This window comes from Gorilla gorilla, chromosome 13, assembly GCF_029281585.2.
Source record: "Gorilla gorilla gorilla isolate KB3781 chromosome 13, NHGRI_mGorGor1-v2.1_pri, whole genome shotgun sequence".
NCBI classification, from domain to species: domain Eukaryota; kingdom Metazoa; phylum Chordata; class Mammalia; order Primates; family Hominidae; genus Gorilla; species Gorilla gorilla.
Window position 1 is genome coordinate 48,949,331 of NC_073237.2, and position 25,541 is coordinate 48,974,871.

The following is a 25,541-nucleotide window of genomic DNA, read 5'->3' on the forward strand; positions in this document are numbered from 1 at the left end:
TCCACCTCAGATCAGCAGGCATTACTTAGATTCTTACAAGGAGCACTCAGACTAGATCCCTTGCATGTGCAGTGCACAGTAGGGTTTGTGCTTCTGTGAGGATCTAATGCTGCCACTGATCTGACAGGAGGCAGAGCTCAGGTGGTAATGCCTGCCTCCTGCTGTGTAGCCTGGTTCCTAACAGGCCACGGACGGGTACTGGTCCTTGGCCAGGGGGCTGGAGACCCCTGATTTAAAGTAAATGGGAGGGTGTGCGTTATATATATGCTGTTTTATATAAGGGACTTAAACATCTGTGAATTTTGGTATCTGCAGGGGTCGAGGAAGGATAATCCACAGTCTTACGGATACAGAGGTACAACTGTGTAGTCAAAGAGATCTTTATATCTCAATCAGATCATGTCATTTCAGTGAAAACCTTCAGTGACTCCCTATTTTAACATTAGCAGTGAATCAAAACCAAAAACTACCTACAAATGATATTTATAAAAACTTATACGAACTAGCCCATGCTTACCTCTCCAGCCTCATTACATTTTTCACCGCTTTTTTCTGTTGTAAAAATAAGCCTCATCTTATCTCAGGTCTTTTGTTTTCCCTTTGCGGGGAAGGTTATGCCTTCGGATATTTGAAGTCATTTAGATCTTAGCTCACATCCTCCTCCTCGTGTTTATTTTCACCATTGCAACAGTGACTGAATTTTTTTTTTCCCCTTTTCTCTTTTTTTCACCCACACTCGAAGAGCTGGATCAGCAGGGACCTTGTCTATCTTGTCATCATTAACTTAAGTGCCTGGCACTTAGTAGCTGTTAAATAAATATTTGGTGATTGAAAGCTTTGTGCACTAGATAAAGTCATTTGTTGATTATGCATTTGCTGTCCATTAGCCAACGTTTATGTAGAGCAACTAGATCAGAAGTTTGTTTTTGAATCCTGACTGCCATTTACCTGCTATATAACCTTGGGCAGGTTACTTATATTTGTGTTTTTTTTCTTTGTCATTTGTAAAGTGGGGATAATATTATCTTGCCTCAGAATCTTGGGATGCAAATAAGACATGACATGAATAATGCTTAGAACAATGCTTGGCATGTATTAAACACTAAATAAATAGCAGCTATTATTTATTTAAAATGTTCAGCTTTGGCAAACTTTTATTTCATTTTGGGAACAAGAGTTGTGGGGATTTACCCATTTTTCCAAGACTTCTAGTAGTATTTATTAAATTGAAATGAAGCTCAGTTTGAGTTTTGGTGACTAATTACCTTTGCTAATTCAGGGAATATTCCTACCTAGCTCTGTATCTTAGAAGTCTAGAAAATTTAAATAAAGATATTTTGCAGTTTTTTCCTCCTTACTGCTCTTAATTGTCTTAACGCAAAGAAGTTGGGTGCTCAGTTTTAGGAACTTTAAATATACATCACAGGCTGTTTTAAAACCCGTCTAATTTATAGTTTTAGGAGTGAAGGTCAGTGCAGAGGTACTGATAGTGGTGACAAGAAGAAAATAAAGTAATGAATCTTAGGATAGGATTTTTTTCTTCTACACTAGTTCTTCTGTACAAGTTTCATAGCTGCACGTATTGGTGTGGGACTTGTATGATTTCTCTTAAATTTTACACCAAATTATGAGATGAACTGTTTATTCATCTCTTTTTTTTTTGGAGACAGAGTCTTGCTCTGTCTCCCAGGCTGGAGTGCAGTGGCAGTGGCGCGATCTCCGCTCAAAGCAAGGTCCGCCTCCTGGGTTCATGCCGTTCTCCTGCCTCAGCCTCCCAAGTAGCTGGGACTACAGGCGCCTGCCACCACACCCGGCTAATTTTTTGTGTTTTTAGTGGAGGCCGGGTTTCACCGTGTTAGCCAGGATGGTCTTGATCTCCTGACATCATGATCCTCCTGCCTCGGCCTCCACAGTGCTGGGATTACAGGTGTGAGCCACCACGCCCAGCCCTATTGATCTCTTTTTACCAGCAGGTTCATGACAAATGGTGCCTGCATATTCAATTGTCTGTTGAATAATTTTTCTGTTACAGACTAATACATGCTATTATAAAATATAAAATATTTATAATAAACTTTCATATTTTGTGATTTAGTAATGTAGAAATGAAGCAGCAAGTTAGAATCAATATGTTGTTAAAAATGGAATTTTTCTGTTTAGCAATATTACTTGGCAACACTTAAATGAGTTTTGAGCTTCATATATTTGGCTCTGATTTCCTGTTTTGTGTATGTGACTTCGTTTTTTTTTTTTTTTTTTTTTTTTTTTTTGAGACAGAGTCTCTTGCTCTGTGGTCCAGGCTGGAGTGCAGTGGCGTGATCTTGGCTCACTGCAACCTCTGCCTCCCGGGTTCAAGCGATTCTCCTGCCTCAGCCTCCTGAGTAGCTGGGATTACAGGGACGCGCCCCCAAGTCCAGCTAATTTTTGTATTTTCAGTAGAAATGGGGTTTCACCATGTTGGCCAGGTGGGTCTTGAACTCCTGGGCTCAAATGATCCTCCCACCTCAGCCTCCTAAAGTGTTGGGATTACAGACATGAGCCACCGTGCCTGGCCTGTGACTTGTTTCTTTTAAGAGTTCTAGTTGTGTAACAACTGAATTTTTGTGTGTGTTCTTGTGGATATTCATATTATTCACAAAAAGTGAATTAAGAGGGATAACTGCTTGTCTTTGTTTATATACCATTAGGAAAATTGGAATGCACACGTACACACTTAGGGCTTCAAAGTGTGTGCCATGTAAGAAACACATTGTAGCATTTGAGCTGCCTCAGTATTATAAAACTAGTATTGAATTCAGTTAATGATTTCCTGTTTTCTTAGAATGTTTTACATCAGTCTTGACTCTTACAAGCTTTGACATTGGTATTTGAGGTCTGAGTTCGTACATATAGAGAAGTAGCATGAATATTTTATTAGGAGATGTTTCAAAGACTGTATTACAATGGTTAAAGGAAAGTCCAAAACCTCTTTAAGGAACACAAGTTGAGACTCTGATGTTTTAATAGGTAGGTGACCTTGCCTGAGTCAGTCTTTTTGAATTTCAATTTTCTAATCTTTAAAATGAGGTTTTTGGTGATCCGTCAGTTTCCTTTCAGCTCTGAAATTTGGTGGGTAAGTTACCTTGAATGTGTATCTTTTCTTGTTAAAATTTTAAAAAACAATATAAGAGGAAACAAATCCTTTTTACTCCTGTTTTTTAGAAATAACCCCTAAACCTGGTAATATTTTGGTGTATTTTTTTCAAACTTGTCTGCATTTTTTAAAGGAGCTTCTGTCGTATATAGTTATGCCCTGCTTTTGTGTGCGTGTTAAGCATTTGGTATGTTATTTTAAAGTGGAATGCCTTGAAGAATGAATCAGTCAGACCTACTGTTAACATTTTGATGTATTTCAGACTGACTTAAAATTTTTTGGTATTTGATATTATGTATAATTATATCCTGCATTTACTTAGCATATTAAGGATTTTTTTATATGTAATTTTAAAGTGGAATGCCTTGAAGAATGAATCAAAACCACAGCTGCATAAGGTTGTACCCTTGGGAAGTAGTATAGTGATGTCCGTCGAAAAACTAATCTGATCCCTGTTCACCAAACCTGTAGGACTGCGTGCCCAAGGAAGATTTTTTTTTTTTCCATCTACTGTCATTTTTGAGTCTCATTAAGAGTTCATCAGTCTTGAGCATATCTTACTCTTTGTTTTTTTGTTTTGTTTTGTGTTTTGAAACGGAGCCTTACTCTGTCACCCAGGCTGGAATGCAGTGGCACGATCTTGTCTCACTGCAATCTCCGCCTCCCGAATTCAGGTGATTCTCCTGCTTCAGCCTTCCTAGTGGCTGGGATTACAGGTGCATGCCACCACGGCTGGCTAATTTTTGTATTTTTAGTAGAGATGGGGTTTTGCTGTCTTGGCCAGGCTGGTCTCGAACTCCTGACCTCAGGTGACACGCCCGCCTTGGCCTCCCAAAGTGCTGCGGCTGGGGTTACAAATGTGAGCCACCATTCCCGGCTTGACCCACTTATTCTTAGAATTTATTGTGAAGATAGGTGCAGAGATTGAGCAATATGTTTATTATAGCAGTGTGATTTTATAATATAAAATTTGACATGGAAAATGGCCCAACAATAGGTTTAGCTATTCAGTGAAATACTGTGTAGGTGTTAAGTAATTGTTGACTTAAAAAGATACTCATTTTAATTTAAAGAGGTCTACTTTTGAGTAAGTTTGTATCATATACATTGAAATTGCATAGTTATATATGTATAGATACAAATAAGTGGGCTGAAAACAGTAGATTTAGTTGGTGAAATTATGGATTAGTTTTCTTTGATAGGATATGTTACTGTCAAAAAATTTTAACAGCTTTATTAAAATATAATTCATTTCTCCAAAAAGAAACCATGTATTCATTAGCATTTACTTTCCATTTCTACCCAATCTTCTTTCCCACCTTGGCCTAGGTGGCAGCTAACCTACTTTCTTCCTATTCTGGGCACTTCATATAAATGGAATCAGCCGGGCACGGTGGCTCACGCCTGTAATCCCAGCACTTTTGGGAGGCCGAGGCCGGCGGATCACGAGGTCAGGAGTTCGAGACCAGCCTGGACAACATGGTGAAACCCCATCTCTACTAAAAATATAAAAAGTAGCCAGGCGTGGTTGCACATGCCTGTAATTCCAGCTACTTGGGAGGCTAAGGCAGGAGAATTGTTTGAACTTGGGAAGCAGAGGATGTTGCAGTGAGCCAAGATGGCGCCATTGCACTCCAGCCTGAGTGACAGAGCGGGACTCTGTCTCAAAAAAAAAAAAAGAAAAAAAATGGAATCATAGAACGTGTGGTCTTCAGTGGCTGGCTTTTCTCACTTAGGATGATGTTTTTCAAGGTTCATCCGTGCTCTAGCCTGGATGTGATAGTACATTGCTACTTTTTATTGTCAAATATACCATTATATTGATTTACCATATTTATTCATCACTTGATAGACATTTGAGTTATTTTTACTTTTGGCTTTCATGAATAATGCTGTGAACATTTGTGTCCAAGTTTTTTTGTGAACATAAGTTTTCATTTCTCTAGGAGAAAATTCCTGGGTCAGATGTAACTTCACGTTTAATGTTTTGAGAAAACTCTCAGACTTTCCAAATCAGCTGCACCGTTTAACATTCCCACCAGCAATTGTAGGAGGGTTCCAATTTCTCCACATCCTTGCCAACACTTGTTATTATTTGTTATTTTTTGGCCGTCTGAGTGGGAGTGACGGTAGTATCTTGTGATTTTTGATCTACATTTCCTGGATAACTTGATGTTGAATTATGTGAACTAAAAAAAAAGTGTGCGAATTTAAAAATCTTCCGTACTTAACATGAATTTACATTTGTAAAAGTCTTTTCAGTTGGAAGAACATAGTTATTTAATTTTTGGTATATTAAGATACGTGAATTTATGTATGACATCAGTTGAACCATTATGGTTAATAATGAAAGGTACAACTTGTAAATCTGAATCTGGGAGTAGGAGCAAGGGGTGAATTTTTTTAAAAACCTACTTAGCAAAGTTAAGAATAAAAACCAATTGTAGTGAAAAGGTACATGTAAAATGAGGTGGTGTGAATAAAACTAAATGTAAACATTACATTTTATGAATGAATATAGTTCTGTTAAGACTTTCTGTTTTAATAAACCACTTTGCTATGTCTTATTTTGTGAGACAAAGCTCAAAATAAGAGCGAGTAATGATACAATGTCACAAAGAAAGCAGGAATGGCAATACTGCTGTTAAAAGTGGAATTTAAACTCAAAGCTTGAAGAGAGAAGGGTATATATAGGCAGTCCTTAGCTTTACATAGTTCCTGTAGGCACAAATTTCAATTGCCGTGACTTAGCTAAGTAACAGTCCACTAACAACATGGTTAAAATTTCACCTACCCTGCCATATTAACTAATTGCATAAACTACAAAATTTGCTGCTAGTCTTTCAACCCACAAATTAAGATGTAAATTACAGGTGCATATAATGTCACTTTCAAAGCTTCTTGGTGATTGGTCACCATGCATTGGTTTCTCAAAATCATGCACAGTGGGATGTATAGTTGGCCTCTGTCTCCTAATGATGTCCCCATGTGACAGTTTACCAAAATAAACGAGGAAATTGGTCAACAAAGATGATAGTGCAGCAAAAATCATAATGCTAGATGGGAAATTTGAATTTAACATAAATGGAATAATAGAATAAATAGCTTACCTTGTGAATATAGATGGTTTGCAGTTGGAGAGACACTAAGTGTCCAGCCAGAGAAACTTAGTGAAGGCAAGCTTATCAACATAAATGAAAAAGGTAGTTGTAATGGAAAATATGAAGATATCCTATTAATAGAAGTGATACCAACAAAAAACATTGAGGATATTTCACATCATTGAAAGCATGAAGGATAAAATATTGGAATGTGATCTAAACTTAGAAAGGAGTATGACAATTTGCCAAGGCATAGAAGATAGGCGCATTCCATATCATAATAAATATCACTAGAAGAAGGCAAGCACTGTTCAAACTATTCTTGATAGTTTTTTTTATACAAAGAAATGATACACTTTAATATCAGTGTTCCTAATGTTTTAAGTTACAGCATACTAAGTTGGTATTGGTTTTACTATTTCATTTCCTTATGCATTTACATAACCGTCAGTAATAGACTACTTAATATTCTGACAATTTTTAAAGGTCACAGAACAATCCTAACTTTTCCCATTGATTATTAAGATTGCCTTGCATGGTCCTTTTTAAGAACTGCTTTTTTTGAGGTTAAGAAAAATGATTCATGTAAAAAAATTTAGCTGTAGCTTTTATACAGTAACTTTGTGGTAGATCAGTCTTCTGTGGCTTTTAGACTTAGAGCCATATCTTTAAAAAAAAATAAATATTTGAGGTTTTAAAACATTTTCCTGTAATTATTTTTGAGGTCTTTTCCTACTCCTGAAGTTCCTGGTGACCCCAATTTTGAGCCCTTTGGGGATTTTAAATTGTAAATGTGAGGGTGCTTAAGATTCAACTTCTTTAGTCGTCTTTTTAGCTTCCAAATTTTATTTTTGCCTTGTTTGGTTTTAAGAGTTTATACTTTTAAAATAATCTCTTTACTGTTGTTTTTCTGGTTTTTCAGGGGGGAGAATTTGTGTTGAATTGGGTTTGTTCTGACCAGAAATATGTTTTCATGGAGGTTTAACTCAAGTCATTTACTTGGAATTTGAAACCTGTTACGTAAGAGGAATGTTGTACTGTTATAGCTAAATGTGTTAATTTTTCTAATTTGAGATTATGGACAGGAATTAATGATGCTTAGTAAAATCTTCAGTTTTTGATGGAATGAGATGATTTCAGTTTAACTCCAAGGTAAATTTGGTAAATTATTGGTTTGCCTTAATCCTAGCATAATATTACTTTGAAAATGGGATGTGCAGTTAAAATACATGGATACAATGAATGTTACAGAATTTAAATAATAAAGCTGACTTTTATATACCCTGATTTTTTATATATGTGTGTGTGTGTATTTTTTTTTTTTTTTTTTGAGATGCAGTTTTGCTCTTGTTGCCCAGGCTGGAGTGCAATGGTGTGATCTTGGCTCACCACAACCTCCACCTCCCAGGTTCAAGCGATTCTACTGCCTCAGCCTCCCAAGTAGCTGGGATTACAGGTGTGTGCCACCACGCCTGGCTAATTTTGTATTTTTAGTAGAGACGGCGTTTCGCCACATTGGCCAGGCTGGTTTCAAACCCCTGACCTCAGGTGATCTGCCCTGCTAGGCCTCCCAAGTGCTGGGATTATAGGCGTGAGCCACCACGCCCAGCCATATTTAAATAGAACTCTTAAGTCTTTTAATTGAAATTTTATTTTAGAGCCTTTTTAAAATTCTAACTAGAATGTTAACTGTACTCATTAGTTCCCTAATTCTTAAAGAATTTTAGCAGATCAGGAATTTGTGATATATATCTAATGATAGTAATAATTTTAAAATTTAGTACATTTTAGAGGAAATAAGTATCAGTTCCATTTGCCTGTTGCTTTGCGGAGTATATGTATATCAGCTGTCATAGTAAAATTATCAACATACTTAACGTCTAGCTTTATAGAACTGACAGACTTATGTGACTCACTGATGTGGGGAGGAGATGTACAGGGTCCATCCTGGATAATGTATCTAAATATATATGTACAGATGGTCCCTGACCTACAGATATGGTTTGGCTCTGTGTCCCCACCCAAATTGCACCTCGAATTGTAATAATCCCCACACATCAAGGGCAGGACCAGGTAGAGGTAATTGAATGATTGGGGCAATTTCCCAAATGCTGTTATGGTGATAGTGAGTCTTATGAGATCTGATGGTTTCATAAGTGTCCGGCATTTCCCCTGCTTGCACTCATTCCCTCTCCTGCGTCCCTGTGAAGAGGTACCTTCTGCCGTGATTGTAAGTTTCCTGAGGCCTCCCCAGCCATGCGGAACTTTGAGTCAATTAAACCTCTTTTCTTTATAAACTATCCAGTCTTGGGTATTTCCTCATAGCAGTGCGAGAACTGACTAATATGGTAAATTGGTACCAGAAAGTGGGGTGATGCTGTAAAGATATCTGAAAATGTGGAAGCGACTTTGGAACTGGGTAACAGGCAGAGGTTGGAACAGTTTGGAGGGCTCACAAGAAGACAGGAAAATGTGGGAAAGTTGAGAACTTCTAGAGACTTGTTGAATGGCTTTGACCCAAATGCTGATAATGATATGGACAATGAACTCCAGGCTGAGGTGGTCTCAGATGGAGATGAGGAGCGTGTTGGGAACTGGAGTAAAGATCACTCTTGCTCTGCTCTAGCAGGGAGACTGCTGGCTTTTTGCCCTTGCCCTAGAGATCTGTGGAACTCTGAACTTGAGAGAGATGATTTAGGGTATCTGGCAGAAGAAATTTCTAAGCAGCAAGGCATTTAGGAAGTGACAGAGCATAAAAGGAAAATTTGCAGCCCGATGATGCAGTAGAAAAGAAAAACCCGTTTTCTAGGGAGAAATTCAAGCTGGCTGCCAAATGCTAATCACCAAGACAATGGGGAAAACACCTCCAAGGCATACCAAGGCTTCCTGGCAGCCCCTCTCATCATAGGGCGAGAGGCCTAGGAGGGAAAAATGGTTTCCTGGGCTGGGTCCCGGGCCTTCCCTGCTGCGTGCAGCCTTGGGACTTGGTCCCCTGTGTCCCAGCTGCTCCAGTCTTGGCTAAAAGGGACCAAGGTATAGCTGAGGCTGTTGTTTCAGAGGGTGCAAGCCCCAAGCCTTGGCAGCTTCCACATGGTGTTGGGTCTGCAGATGTGCAGAAGACAAGAATTGAGGTTTGGGAAACTCTGCCTAGATTTCAGAAGACATGTGGAAATGCCTGGATGTCCAGGTAGAAAGAAGTCTGCTGCAGGGACGAAGACTTCATGGAGAACCTGTGCTAGGACTGTGTGGAAGGGAAATGTGGGGTTGGATCCCCGACACCAAGTCCCCACTGGGGCACTGGCTGTGAGAAGAAGGCCACCATCCTCCAGACCCCAGAATGGTAGATCCACTGACAGCTTGCACCATGCACCTGGAAAAGCTGCAGACATTCAACACCAGCCTGAGGCGGGGTGTGTACCATGCAAAACCATAGGGGCAGAGTTTTTTAAGGCTGTGGGAGCCCACCTCTTGCATTTGCATGATCTGAATGTGAGACATGCAGTCAAAGGAGATCATTTTGGAACTTGACTGCCCCTATTAGATTTTGGACTTGGCATGGGGCCTGTAGCCCCTTTGTTTTAGTCAGTTTCTCCCATTTGGGATGGGTGTATTTAGCCAATGCCTGTCCCCCCATTGTATCTAGGAAGTAACTTAACTTGCTTTTGATTTTACAGGCTCCTAGGTGGAAGAGACTTGCCTTGTCTCAGATGAGACTTTGGACTTGGACTTTTGAGTTAATGCTGGAATGAGTTAAGACTTTGGGGGATGGGGACTGTTGGAAAGGCATGGTTGTGTTTTGAAATGTGAGGACATGAGATTTGAGAGAGGGGGCAGGGGCAGAATGATATGGTTTGGCTCTGTGTCCCCTCACAAATCTCACCTTGAATTCTAATAATCCCCAGGTGTTAAGGGCGGAACCAGGTGGAGGTAATTGAATGATGGAGGTGGTTTCCCCCATGTTGTTTTTGTGATAGTGAGTTTCATGAGACCTGATGGTTTCAAGCGTCTGGCATTTTCCCTGCTTGCATGCATTCTCTCCTGTGGCCCTGTGAAGAGGTGCCTTCTGCCATGATTGTAAGTTTCTTGGGGCCTCCCCAGCCGTGTGGAACTGTGAGTCAATTAAACTTCTTTTCTTTATAAATTACCCAGTCTCCGGTATTTCTTCATAGCAGCGTGAGAATGGACTAACACACTTACAGTGGTTCAACTTAGATTTTTTGACTTTAGAGTGGGTTTTTCATGGTACTTAAATGGATTTCTGACTTTAGATATTTTAGATTTACAGTGGGCTTATTGGGACATAACCTCCTAGTAAATTAAGAACTATCTGTGTATATATGTACACACATATGCAAACAGTTGAGGCTCGTTACTTGTGGATTCCATATTTGCGAATGTACCTACTCACCAAAATTATTTGTAAGCCCAGATCAGTAGTACTTGTTGTACAGGTCATTCACAAACATGCACTGAGTAGTGGAAACACTTGAGTATCCTGATACAACACATTCTTAGCTGAGGTTGTACAAGGGAATGCTTGCCTTCTTTTTTCAGCACTCATACTGTAAGCAAGTATCTTTTTTGCAGTCTGTTTATTGCCATGCATTTTTGTGCTTTTATTGGTCATTTTGCTGTTTAAACTAGCTCCCAAGCATAATGCTAAAGTGTTCTTTAGTGTTGCTAAGTGCGAGAAGGTTATAATGTGCTTTACAGAGAAAGCGCATGTTACATACGCTGTTGGCTATCAGTTCAGTGTTAATGAGTTAGCAGTCTGTATTAAATAAGGTGTCTTTAAACAGAAACACACATAAAATGAATTTATGTATTGATAGGTTCATGAAAACCTTGTGATTACCGGAACCTAACCCTGTATTTCCCCTAGGAGCAATGGTTGAGTATTTGCTAATTCAGTTTTCACAGTGACTTTGTAGAACATTACTACCACAGATAGCAAAAATTGATAGTACATATATGAATGAATGGGTTATAACATGTCTGATTCCCTCATTCAGTAAAATAAAATTCTTAACATACTCACTGATTATTTTAAAAACACGATAGTTTTGTGAGTTGTATAATATATGAGGTTATTTTGAAGTGAAACTATATTTGGGGTGCAGTTAAATGTGTTGATTAATGCTAATGTGTCAAAGTTTGTAGTTTAAAAAAACCCAAATTTATTGAATTAACCTTTTTTTTTTTTTTTTTTTTTTTTTTGAGACAGAGTCTCACTCTGTCGCCCAGGCTGGAGTGCAGTGGCGTGATCACAGCTCACTGCAACCTCCACCTCCCGGGTTCAAGCGACTCTCCTGCCTCAGCCTCCCAAGTAGCTGGGACTACAGGTGCACGCCACCACGCCCGGCTAATTTTTGCATTTTTTAGTAGAGACGGGGTTTCACCATGTTGGCCAGGCTGGTCTCAAACTCCTGACCTCAAGTGATCCACCCGCCTCAGCTTCCCAAAGTGGTGGGATTATAGGCGTAAGGTACCACGCATGGCGATGTAACCATTTTTAAGTGTATAGTTCAGCAGTGTTAAGTACATTCACATTGTGCAACGTCTGTGGTTTTACTTAATAGGATTATGGATTTAAATAGTAGCTTGTTACTGAATTTAATAAAAGTATTTGGAATTATTAATTGCCCTTTAACTTATATAAGATTTGTAATGCAGTTTAGGTTCTGTATTTTTGATAATTGTGTAATAGGGTGTCTTATCTAATAAATTATGTATTTGAGCTTGCTTTGCACTCACATCCTCCCCACTTCTTTTTTAGTGCTTTTTTAGGACCAAAGGATATATTTCCTTACTCAGAAAATAAGGAAAAGTATGGCAAACCAAATAAAAGAAAAGGTTTTAATGAAGGTTTATGGGAGATAGATAACAATCCAAAAGTGAAATTTTCAAGTCAACAGGTAAGTCATATTACATAAAATTTGGTATTACTTATTTAACCCTGGGGAATAATCACTATCCTAGCTGTAGGAAAATAAATACTAAAAGCCTTGGGAATTTCATACTAGCTTGTTGTGTTCTTATTTGTGAGGTTGAACCTTGGGCATTTTATATCAAAACGAATTGACAAAATCATTATTTTGTGTAGTTAAACAGATCTCAAGAAACTGGGAACTATTCAGTTATTTAACTCCTGATAGAGGGTTTAATACGTCATTGAATTTAAAGCTGTATGTACTGTTCTAAATTTAGGTTTTGCGACTTACATGGTGTATGCCTAAGTTTTCTTATTCTCTTTAATTAATTAATTAAATTTCTTTTTTTTTTTTTTGAGGTGGAGTTTCGCTTTTGTTGCCCAGGCTGGAGTGCAATGGTGCAATCTTGGCTCACTGCAACTTATGCCTCCCGGGTTCAAGTGATTGTCCTGCCTCAGCCTCCCAAGTAGCTGGGTTACAGGTGCCCACCACCGCGCCTGGCTAACTTTTTGTATTTTTACTAGAGACGGGTTTTGTTATGTTGGCCAGACTGGTCTCAAACTCCTGACTTCAGGTGATCCACCCACCTCAGCCTCCCAAAATGCTGGGATTACAGATGTGAGCCATTGCGCCCAGTCTTTAATTTCTAAATCCATAGAATTGTATTGGAATATGAACCTCATGAGTTAAATTAGTATGTGACAAATGTACTTACAGCACTATGCAAATTATATTTATTGGTGTCAGCAGCCACCTTATACCTTCTTTTGTGTGGTTTTTCCCATGGGTCCAGAGCTTTTATTAATTTATATGTGATAGTAAATTTTCATGGAGTGGTTTGCCTTTATCCAATTTGTATTGTTTTTATCCTACAGAAAACACTGGTTCTCTTACTTCTCCTTTGTGTTGGTATTGATGTGATTTAGAAAAAAATTTTATTTTTTTTGAGAGGAGTCTCGCTCTGTCGCCCAGGCTGGGGCGCATTGGCTCTATCTTGGCTCACTGTAAGCTCCGCCTCCTGGGTTCACACCATTCTCCTGCCTCAGCCTTCTGAGTAGCTGGGACTACAGGTGCCCGCCACCACGCCCGGCTAATTCTTTGTATTTTTAGTAGAGACGGGGTTTCACCATGTTAGCCAGGATGGTCTCGATCTCCTGACCTTGTGATCCGCCCGCCTTGGCCCCCCAAAGTGTTGGGATTATAGGCCTGAGCCACTGTGTCCAGCCTAATTTTTTGTATTTTTAGTAGAGACGGGGTTTCACCTTGTTAGCCAGGATGGTCTCGATCATCTGACCTTGTGATCTGCCCACCTCGGCTTCCCAAAGTGCTGGGATTATAGGCTTAGAAAAAGTTTTTATATTGTCGATTGCACTCTTGAATTGTTGCATATATTCCCAAATGAATGTTCCAGAACTCTTACGATTTAAAATAAACAGATGGCTTTATAATAGGATCAGAGGGCTATGAGAGGTCTTTATGAAGATAATTGGGACAGTTTTTCTTTCATCAATAAACGTCCTCTGTTTAAGACCTGAGGTCCAAAAACAGGGAAGAGCACAAGTAAATCTAAAGAAGCGAGGTAGCAACAAAGTGGAAATTCTGCAGCTTTTTACTCTTTTTTTTTTTTTTTTTTTTTTTTTATTGAGACGGAGTCTCACTCTGTCGCCCGGGCTAGAGTGCAGTGGCGTGATCTTGGCTCACTGAAGCCTCTGCCCCCCAGGTCAACCAATTCTCCTGCCTCAGCCTCCCGAGTAGCTGGGATTACGTGTGCCTGCCACCGTGCCTGGGTAATTTTTGTATTTTTAGTAGAGATGGGGTTTCACCATCTTGGCCAGGCCAGTCTTGAACTCCTGACCTTGTGATCCACCCACCTCAGCCTCCCAAAGTGCTGGGATTACAGGCATGAGTCACTGTGCCCGGCCTAGCTTTTTACTCTTAAACCGATAAATTTTATTTCTTCACGTGTGCCATGCTTTTTCTTACCTTGGAGAACTTTTTAGATACTGTTCTATCTGGAACATATAAATCTTTCATTGATGCTCCAAGGCCACATTAAATGATAAGTGACTTTATTACTTCCCAGTACTTACTTGTTAATGGATTCATCGAACCATATCATAATTGTTTCTGTACTTGTCTGTACCTGCTACAGAATATTATGTTGCCTCTGTGAACAAAGGTTTATGTCCTGTGTGCCCAGCATGTACACGTGTGAGAAGAATAGCTAATCACTAAATATTTGTTGAATGGCTACATGGTTTCTTATCATTATTGCCTTGACTGTATGATGGGAAGACATCTGTCTAAAGAGACAGAATTGATTGTTTTCTGAAACTTAACATCTTGTAATTTCTTCTTTGTTGTTGTTTTTTTTGGAGACAGCGTCTTGCTCTGTCGCCCAGGTTGGAGTGCAGTGGTGCAGTTTTGATCTTGTCTCGCTGCAACCTCTGCCTCCTGGGTTTAAGCTATACTCGTGCCTCAGCCTCCCGAGTAGCTGGGATTACAGGCGCGTGCCACCATGCCTGGCTAATTTTTGTATTTTTGGTAGAGATGGGGTTTCACCATATTAGCCAGGCTGGTCTTGAACGCCCAACCTCAAGCGATCCGCCTGCCTCAGCCTCCCAAAGTGCTGGGATTACAGGTGTGAGCCACAGTGCCCAACTACGTTTTGTAATTTCTCTTGGATCATTTGTCCTGTGATTGCACCTTTATGGTCTTTTTTATCCTCCAAATTGCCAAGCCTTGTCACCATATAGTCTTGGAGTTTTTTTTTATTTTTATTATTTGAGACTGCGTTGCCCAGGCTGGGGTACAGTGGTGCAATCATGGTTCACTACGGCCTCGACCTCCTGGGCTCAGGCTGAAGGGGGAGGATGCCTTGAGCCCAGGAATTGAGGCGTCAGTGAACCATAATTGCGCCACTGCCTCCAGCCTGGGTGATAGAGTGAGACCCTGTCTCTTAAAAAAAATAAAAATAAAAATAAAGAATTGTATATATTATTGGGGTAAAAACTTATTTTGTGAAATTAATAGAGTTGATTGCTCACAGGCAGCAACTAAACAATCAAATGCATCATCTGATGTTGAAGTTGAAGAAAAGGAAACTAGTGTTTCAAAGGAAGATACCGACCATGAAGAAAAAGCCAGCAATGAGGTATGTTCTATTTCTCCTAACATTTTAAACCCATTTTGTTTCAAGGAAGAAATAATGAAATGAGTTGGCCATGATTAATTAGTAAGTAATTTTTAAAGTACTTGAAAAGTGAATTAGAAAATATTTAAGGCTTATTTCCTTGTGTAAATATTAAATACAGTATTGTCAAACAATTTATGCATCTTTAAGATGCATACCTGTTATTATTTGAAGTTATTTTTATATGTAAAACATGAAGTCCAACTATAGGGTGTGGTAGTGTTAAGGATTTTTTTAAAAGAAGTGTTGTGGGATGGATGTACTGGAAAAAGCATTAGACTAAATTTTTTAAAACCTAGGTTGATGTCCAACTGTATATGATCTGTGTGTAAAGATGACTCATTTAGCCCTTCCAGGCCTAATGAAATGGTTGTTGGATGATCTTCAGTGTCCCAGCCACTCTTTAAAATTCACAGTTCAAATTTATCCACCCCTATAATTCAGAATTCTAGTGTAGAAAAAGTAGTTTTATAAATTTAAATAGACAGACTTCCTGGTGTACTAGCAAGCATGACTTATATTTGATCTGACAGTGGAAATGCATTTTTCTCACTTTATAATGTTGAGACACAATGTTTTTAATTTCAGAACTCTACAGAGCAAAACAAATTTCCCCAATGCTTTCAGTTAAACGTGCTTGTAACTTTTAGTTTAACAAGGTTTCTTTCATTCCTGGAATAATTTATTCAGTATTCAGTTTTCTTTTTTCTTTTTTAGGATGTGACTAAAGCAGTTGACATAACTACTCCAAAAGCTGCCAGAAGAGGGAGAAAGAGAAAGGTAATTTCACTGACTTACCAACCACGGGGATCTGAAAAGAATTTTTATTTTAGTTGGGTTGAGGGAGAGTAGATACAATGAAACCTTAAATTTCAGCTTTTATTCTAAACCCTTTAATTTTTTATGGGTTATGTTTTACTTGGCAAAACTATCTGTGTTTCTTTCTTAGTGATATAGCACCCTTAAAATAACTTGAGTGGTAAAGGAAATAAAATGCACCAGTTTTCATTCATTTTAATGACTGTGCTTCAGTTTTCTCTAAAATGGGTAGAAATATATACTCCAAGGTTGTGGAGGATTAAATGATTTAACATATGTAAAATGTTTATGCTAAATCCTGACACCTAAACACTAGTAAGTGCTATATAAGTGTTGTTCATTATGTTGTTGTTGTTGTTACTTCACAACGTTGTGAGAAATGAGTGTGAGTGACAGTGCAAGGTTAGGTACATAGTAGGCTTTTAATTAATACGAAATTTTCCTTCCATATATGAAGTTTTGTTCACACCCTTTTCTGACCTATTTATGTCTCAAATTATTATCATATACCAAAGATGCAAAGAAAACCAAAAGTTCAGTATCTCATGAGGAGGTAAACTATGAAAATAAATAATTACAGTGGCTTATTTGTTGTGCAGTATGGGTTGGAGGTGGTGTGATAACAAGATTTTAAAATACAGGCAGAATTTTGTCAGGCGGATGAAGGAGCAGGGAAGGACACATGAAGCCATTTCACATAGAGGAAATTCCTACTCAAGCATCTTGAGTATTGTATTTCATTATTAACACACCATAAAGTCTGAGGGAAATGGGTACCAAAAAAACCTGATGTTGTCCTAAAGACCTTGGAACTTACAGAAGTGATGGGAAATGATAGAATTATTTTAAATTTTAGATACCTCCTTTAAAAAAAATTTTTTTAAGAGATGGGGTCTCATGCTGTCACATAGGCTAGAGTAGTGCAGTGGCACAATCATGCCTCACTGCAACCTGAAACTTGTGGGCTCAAGGGATTTTCCCATCTTACCCTCCCTAATAGCTGGGACTGTAGAAGTGTGCCACCACACCCGGCTAATTTTTTTTTTTTAAGACGGATCTCGCTCTGTTGTCTAGGTTGGTGTGAAGTGGTGCAATCTTGGCTCACTGCAACCTCCACCTCCCGAATTCAAACAATTCTCCTACCTCGGCCTCCCAAGTAGCTGGGATTACAGGCATGCACCACCATGCCCAGCTAATTTTTGTATTTTTTTTGTTTTGTTTTTGTTTTGAGACGGATTCTCACACTGTTGCCCCAGCTGAAGTGCAGTGGCGCCATCTCGGCTCACTGCAACCTTCACCTCCCAGGTTCACGTGATTCTCCTGCCTCAGCCCCCCGATTAGCTGGGATTACGGGTGCACACCACCATGCACATCTAATTTTTTTGTATTTTTAGGAGAGATGAGGTTTTACCATGTTGGCCAGGCTGGTCTTGAACTCCTGGCCTCAAGTGATCCACCCACCTCGGCCTCCCAAAGTGCTGGCATGAGCCACCACGCCCGGCTAATTTTTGTATTTTTAGTAGAGACGGGGTTTCACCATGTTGGCCAGGCTTATCTCGAACTCCTGACCTCAGGTGATCTGCCCATCTCAGCCTCCTGAAGCTCTGGGATTACAGGTGTGAGCCACTGGGCCTGGCCTATATGTATATATTTTTTTAATAGACATGGGGTTTTGCTATGTTGCCTAGGCTGATCTCTAACTGCCAGCCTCGGCAATCCTCCCAAAGTACTAGGATTGCAGATGTGAGCCTCTGTACACAACTTGATGCCTCTTTTTTCTTTTTTTTTAAAATATAAATTTGGTTTTGTTTTTTTTTTTTTGGATACAGAGTTTCATTCTGTCACCCAGACTGGAGTGCAGTGGCATGATCTTAGCTCACTGCAACCTCCACCTCCTGGGTTCAAGCTATTCTCCTGCCTCACTCAGCCTCCTGAGTAGCTGGGATTACAGACCTGCACCACCACGCCTGGCTAATTTTTGTATTTTTAGTAGAGATGGGGTTTCACCATGGTGGCCAGGCTGGTCTCAAACTCCTGGCCTCAAGTGATCCGCTCACCTCTGCCTCCCAAAGTGCTGGGATTACAGGCATCCGCCACCATACCCAGCTAATTTTTTGTATATTTAGTAAAGACGGGGTTTCACTATGTTGGTCAGCCAGGTCTTGAACTCCTCACCTTGTGATCCGCCTTCCTTGGCCTCCCAAAGAATGCGTCATTTTTTTAAAGCAGTGTGAACGATGGGGATTGGATTGGGGCAGTGAGACCAGTTCACTGTAAAATTCATTCAGAATTTTAGTACTAACTTTACTGGACTTGGCATGGATTTGAGTAGTCAGTAAAGAAGACAAGGTCTTTGTTTCCATTGAACTTACATTTTTTTTTAGACAAAAAATAAATATTTAAAATAAGAGGGTTTAAATGGGGAATTAATGAGTTGGCAACAGACTAGGCTACAAAAGGCCTTTCTAAGGAGTTGGCATGAGACTGGAAGGACAAAGATCTTATAGCAGATTTTTTAAGCGGTGTAGACGAGAGATGGGATTTAAGAGCACTTTAAGATGTTAAGTTGATGGTTGATGAGAAGTGGATGGTAAAGGGGGCGGGGGAGGGAACTAGAATCTAAGGTGGCTCCAAGGTCTTTACTTGAATAAGCTAGTTATTGGGAGTGCAGAGGATGTTGGTTTGGAATCATAGGCATGAGTAAGGGGAAGGTGAAGCACCTGTGGGAATTGGAGTGAAGAGATATATATATATTGTTCTGGCACCAAAGAGGGAGAAGATGTAAGTTACAGATGCAGTCTCTGGCATGAAGATAGGGTAATAGATGAGGTCAAAGGAGAACTGTTTATTGAGAGGATGCAGAAACCAGAATCCTGAAGGAATATAATGGAGAGGGGGAAAGGTTGCTCTGTGAAATTATGGCTGAGAATGAACTGTCAAGAGAAAATCTAAGAGGATATCAAGCCTAAACAAGGGAAGGGAGAATGTCCAGAATGAAGAAGTGGTCAGTAATGTCCTGATTTAGAGAGGGTCCCAGTAAGACACTTGCCAAATAGGCTGCTCTAGGATACTTTCAGGTGAACTCCATTTAGTTGAATGGTAAGGACAGAAACTAGATTAAGGGATTAGAGAATAAATGTTAATGGTAAAGTTACACTGTGCTTTTTAAATCTTTGAAGGCAAGGAGAATGTGGCAACATAATAGGGATTTTCATAGCTAAGGGAAAGTGTTAAAATGACAAAAGACAGTAAATGCCTTAACACTTTTTCTCTGCAAAATTAGGAAAGATCAAAGATGTGGAGTCAGTATAAATTATTTTATGTAAATACATGTTGGATGAGAGAATGGAGGGGACATTTGAAGGAACTGACTTGAGGAGATGGATGTTTCAGTCTCTTAACACTGAAGGGGAGGGATGGAGGAGGCTCTGAAAATTTCTTGGGACACTAGGAAATTAAGGGAATTCCTTTCTACAGCCCTTACTCCCTTCTGCCCCATCCACATCAAAGCAAGACTTTGGATGTGGTACAAGTCGGGAAGAATAGATTGAGTAAATTATGCAGCTGTTGATGGGAGGAGGAGGCCTGATCAGATAGGGTAAAGTGACTTTGAGATCTCAACTGAGATTGCATAAAATGAATGCATGTTTGTACATTTTTTTTTTTTTTCCCAGCAGGCTTCAGCAGCTGGGAATAATAGAACAGAGAAGGTAGAATTGTATAGTAACCTCTCTTGAGGATTTGTGGGACAGATACAGCAAAACAAGGATGTGGAGGACTTATGAATACATTTGAATAGTAATCCCATGAGGTTTTTGTGTGTGTGTGAGGTGGTGTGTTTTTAGTTAAGATCAAGGAAGCTGGGAGAGCTAGAAAGGGGTAAAAAATGAAGAGAAAATGAGGGTTAGATGTCTCAGAGCAAGTAAAATATGGAAGAAATAAATCTGTAGTCAGTAGTTTAAAATATTAGCATTTAAGATGTTTAAATATTTAAGCATATCCTAAGAGTGGAAAAAAAAGTTTTAAATATATATATTTCGTATAACTTCATTGGTCCTTTCTTTAGATAAAATATTTATTATTCTTTGATTTTATTTTCATGAGGAATGGTTCTGACTTGCATGATTTAGCTATAATAGTCATGAACACACGTGCATGGTAGGGCTGATCTCTTAGTATTAGTGTTAATATAGTTTTAATTATTATTGATGAACTTGTTACACTTATTGGTACCTCCTTAAAAACCATCTCTTTTACCTATAATTCTTTGTTTTTTTTGAGACGGAGTCTTGCTCTGTTGCCCAGGCTGGAGTGTGGTAGCAGGATGTCAGCTCACTGCAATCTCTGCCTCCTGGGTTCAAGTGATTCTCCCACCTTAGCCTCTTGAGTGGCTGGGATTACAGGTGCCTGACTTATTTTTGTATTTTTAATAGAGATGGGGTTTCACCATGTTGGCCAGGCTGGTCTCGAACTCCTGACCTCGTGATCTGCTAGCCCCAGCCTCCCAAAGTGCTGAGTGGGAATTACAGGCATGGGCCACTGCACCCAACCCTACCTATAATTCTTATTCAGTGTTTTGATTTATTTCCAAAAGCAGAAAGTGTAAGTGGAGAGAGTCTTCTTTGCACCAAAGAATTGACCAGTTATAACTGAATTTTAGACAAATTATGCCCTCTTAACTCCTCAGTAGGAAAAGAGCTCTCAGTCTTGAGTTCTTAAGCTTTGTTACCTGGGGAGCTTTATAAAAACACAGAATCCTGGTTCCCTGACTCAGAGCTATTGAATCAGGATTGGGGCAGGGCAACTTTGTAAGTTCTTAAAATTCTAGAAATAAAACCTGAGCTAATAATGTTCAGGGAGGAATTTTCAGTGTTCTCTGAGAACAACTCAAGGGTTACCTTAGATGAGTTTTAATAATACTTTTAATATGCTTCATTATGTTTCAGTTATTTAAAGAAATGTTTAAAAAACTAATAAAGAAATGGATACACTTGTAGAAGTGGAATTGCCATATAAAGGTGTTTTGTTTTGTTTTTTGAGACAGTCTTGTTCTGTTGCCCAGGCTGGAATGCAGTGGCATGAATTTCGGTTCACTGCAACCTCTGCCCCCTGAGTTCCAGCAATTCTCCTGCCTCAGTCTCCCATGTAGCTGGGATTACAGGTGTGCGCCACAAGCCTGGCTAATTTTTTGTGTTTTTTAGTAGAGAAAGGGTTTCATCATGTTGGCCAGGCTGGTCATGAACTTCTAACCTCAAGTGATCCACTCACCTTGGCCTCCCAAAATGCTGGGATTACAGGCGTGAGCCACTGTGTCCAGCCCTATATAGAGATTTGCACATTCTATATTGCCAATACTCATTCATAATTATGTGCTTTCATAAAGTATCAGTTTATTGATACCAGCTTATTGATCATTGGTAGTCAATGTATGAATGATTCTCCACATGCTTATCAACACTGGGCATTATGTTTACAAATCATTGATGAAAAGGCAATTTTTAATTTTTTTAATCAATGAGATTGGATTATGCATGTTTTTGAATGCCTTCTTGTTGTTATCTTTAGTGATACAGTTAATGCTGAATTCTAAATAGTTGGGGGAGTTGGGGAAGGAGCCCATCTCCTCCTTTGGTCTTTCTCTTTCCTCCTTTTGCAGTTATGATCAGTACCAACTGCTGCCTCATGTTTACATTTTGTTTCTAATTTGTGTTCTTAACCTTTGTTCCATGCTAATGCTTAAATCAATAATACTGATTGTCATTTGGGGCCATTCTCTCCAGGAGAGTCATACTAGCAATTATCAAAGTGAATTAGAGTTTGCAAATGGTCAGTGGATTCCTTACTCTCTGTTGTAGTAAATCCTTTCTTACGGGAAATAAGAATAACTCCTAAAGGAGAACTGTTAGGTAACAGTCTCAGTTTAGAAATAAAATGTGTCTGTATGAACGAAGAATTAGAAATAACATTGTGTTAGTTGCAGTGTAATCACATACTTTGTTCTCCATATTGCATCAAGAATATTAGCTTTATTTTTACAAATGACTTCATTTCTAAGAAGTTTTTTTTTTTTTAAGAATTGTTCACTAGAGTTATAAACTAAGTTTGAAGATGTTACTCTTGAGTTGATTATTGAAAAAACAAAGATCATATAGAGGTTATATCTATACTTGAACTCAACATTACCATAGACTGGCATGTTTTTGCCATCGAATTAAACTTTGAGTGCCTGCTATTTGCTAAATAAGTTAATTAAATTTTTGTAATTCAGGCAGAAAAACAAGTAGAAACTGAGGAGGCAGGAGTAGTGACAACAGCAACAGCATCTGTTAATCTAAAAGTGAGTCCTAAAAGAGGACGACCTGCAGGTAGGATTACTGATGTTTAAATATCTGTTTGGCTTGTGATTAATATTCCAGTCCATTTAAAGTGTTGCTGCCTCAAATATTTTGGAATGAAGCAAATAGGCAATTGATTATGTGTAACATACAGATTTCAAAGGAGATAAACATGATTTGTGCTCTGTTTCAAAGTATTTAAATTTGAAATAAACTTTGCTTTATCTCTGTTATGTTTTCCCTAAATAGTGGTAAGAGAGGCTGTGGGGAGGTTAAAATTGTCATGAATAATGGGTTTATTTTACCTTTCACTTAGGAGTCGTAAGATTTCAAAATGGAGTTATAATCAGAGAATGAGAAATAGCATTTGATTAAAGTCATTAATATTTTAAATTTTTGCGTTCTTTATTGATAGGGATTTTGATTTTTACAGTTTGCAGCTCTCTTCAGCATTGCCTATTTAAAAGTATTTTCTTAATTTGGCAAATTGGAAATATTTTGGAAAAATCTTCGTAAAACAAAACCAAAATTGAGTGAATTTTTTTTCTACTTTTTAATAGGATTCTTACTGAAAATGGGGGGTAAGATGAGTAAAACCCAGAAAAGAAAAAAGATTTTTATTTATGTATTTTGGAGTTTAATATTGCAGTGGATAAAATTAATAGTGCTAGGGAAAGTCAGTGAATTTTGATATGAACTTCCAAAGATATGTAACTGCATAAGTAATATAATATGTATATGAATATTAAATATGTGCTGTTTCCTATTCTAAAGTTGAATTTTGTGACATTACTGTTAAAACGATAGTGAAAAATGTTTTAAGCCCTCTCAGTCATAATAAGGACAAATTGAGGATTACTCTGTTTACCTCTTTATACATTTTTTGTTGTTGCTCATTTTAACCATGGTGGGGGAGGTATTATTTTTTCAATTTAGCAATAATTGTATCTGTAATAAGCTAATATTCTTAAATAGTATGTATCATTTCTAATATTTATACCTGAGATTTGTATCTTAAATAGAAACTAGTAGTTACTGATTTTTTTTCCATGTGTATATTAGCTACAGAAGTCAAGATTCCAAAACCAAGAGGCAGACCCAAAATGGTAAAACAGCCCTGTCCTTCAGAGAGTGACATGTGAGTTTATTTTTAATGTATAATTAGTTACGCAATAAATGAGACATTTGACTGTAAACAAGCACATATCTCTGCGATTTTATCAGTTTTCTCTTACAGGATGTTTGTTATTATTTTGATCTTAAAATTACAGGAAAAACTGGAAAAATTTTGTAAAGTAAAAATTGGTAAGGAATGGCTATCATTTCATTAATTAAGACTCTTGGGTATATCAATTTATATAGATACTTAGATAATACAACATAAAATATATAATAGAGAAATTGGGCAAGATGGTATGTTTCAGGAATTTTAGAATATATTTGAAGTAATGTCACAAATTTTTTTTTTTTTTTCTTTTTTTAAAGATGGGGTTTCACTCTGTCGCCCAGGCTGGAGTGCAGTGGTGCAGTCGCACACTGTAACCTCAAACTCCTGGGCTCAAGGAGCCTCTTCCCACTTTAGCCTCCCAAGTAGCTGGGACCACAGGTGTGTGCCACCACACCTGGCTAACTTTTTTTGATGAGACTGGTCTCATCGTTCCCAGGCTGGTCTCAAACTCCTGGGCTCAAACGATTCTCCCACCTCATCCTTCCATAGTGCTGGAATTACAGGGGTGAGCCACGTGCCTAGCCTACAAATCTTTATCTCCTCTAGAATAGGTGCTTTATTTAAAAATAGGGCTAAAATAATTTTTGTATTTAAATTTAATTTTTAAAGCATTTCAGAATAACTATTCAGTTATCCAGGAAATTGTGAGTGTTTTTTGGTTTTTTGCATTTTTCCCTTGCTGCCTTTTCTACTTGGATCCTTTTTACTTTGGTTTTTTTGGGGATTCTTTGCCAGAAGGAATAGAGAGTATATTTAGACAACGGGGGAGAAAAACTTTTTATGGCTATTGTGTTTGAAGGTTTGAAAGGCTTAAGTGGGGTATGTCTATTAAGCATAGATTTACATTGTTTTGAATGAACTGATTATAGAAAATTCTAATTGTAGAACACTATTAGAGAATTGGTATGTTTCAACCAAAATATGTTTAAAGAGTTTCACTGCCAGTCTGTATTTACTTTCAAAAATAGTGGCACATAACAATATATTATATACTTGAAAATTACTAAGAGAGTAGACTTTAAGGGTTCTCACCACAAAATAAAAATATGTATGTGAGGTGGTATGGTAAATAGCTTGATTTAGCCATTCCACAGTGTATATATACATCAAAACATTGTGTTGCACACCATAAACACATAGAATTTTTACCTGTCAATTTTTAAAAATAGTGGCAGAAAAATACAACATACTTTAACTATTATAGTGAAATTAAGAAATTGGATACTTAGCAGGTGAGTTGGCAGTCATTATTCCCTAGGAAATCTGAAATTCTGCTGGGAAAATACTGTGAGATCCCTCTGTTTTGGATATAATTAGTGTTCCCTAATTAGGTCCCAGTTTTCCCCTGGAGTATGCTTCCCACTCCGTTTGTCTTCATGGCTTTTGGCTGATTCCTCTGGAACTTCTCTACTTTTTCAGTATCATCCTTTGTTGCATCTGAAAAGGTCATTGGAAAATACTGCCCTCCTTATCAGCTGAGCAGCTTTCTTAGCCTACTTTTGGACCATAGTGATCTGAGGGTCCAGTGTACCTTTTTAGGTACTTATCCTTATGTCACTTACTTTCTCTTGATGGAGTCTGGTGTCACTTTTGGTAATGTAATACTTTTGTATGTGTGTTTAATTCTGGTCAGCTTCCTATGCAATTATTGTTAAGACTTTTCTCAGACATGCTCATCTTTTTATATTTAATAACAGATACTTTGAGTTTATAGATTTTTGTGAGAAACCATCCCTCAGGAATCATTTGTCCATCTGAAGGATTAATAAAGTTCAATTTTAATTCTTAAGGATTGCAGCTAT

General features: G+C 38.3%; 1 protein-coding gene across 5 annotated transcripts in view; it reads left to right on the forward strand.

Moving 5' to 3' along the window:
- The window catches only part of PSIP1 (PC4 and SRSF1 interacting protein 1), a 47,012-nt gene that overhangs the window by 8,989 nt on the left and 12,482 nt on the right, over positions 1 to 25,541 (forward strand). For all 5 annotated transcript variants that reach the window (XM_019033632.4, XM_019033636.4, XM_019033638.4 and 2 more), the window contains 5 exons: positions 12,011 to 12,149; positions 15,214 to 15,318; positions 16,075 to 16,137; positions 22,445 to 22,541; positions 23,574 to 23,649. In XM_019033632.4, coding sequence (XP_018889177.1) covers positions 12,011 to 12,149; positions 15,214 to 15,318; positions 16,075 to 16,137; positions 22,445 to 22,541; positions 23,574 to 23,649 — 480 coding nt within the window. The remainder of the gene's footprint in view (positions 1 to 12,010; positions 12,150 to 15,213; positions 15,319 to 16,074; positions 16,138 to 22,444; positions 22,542 to 23,573; positions 23,650 to 25,541) is intronic.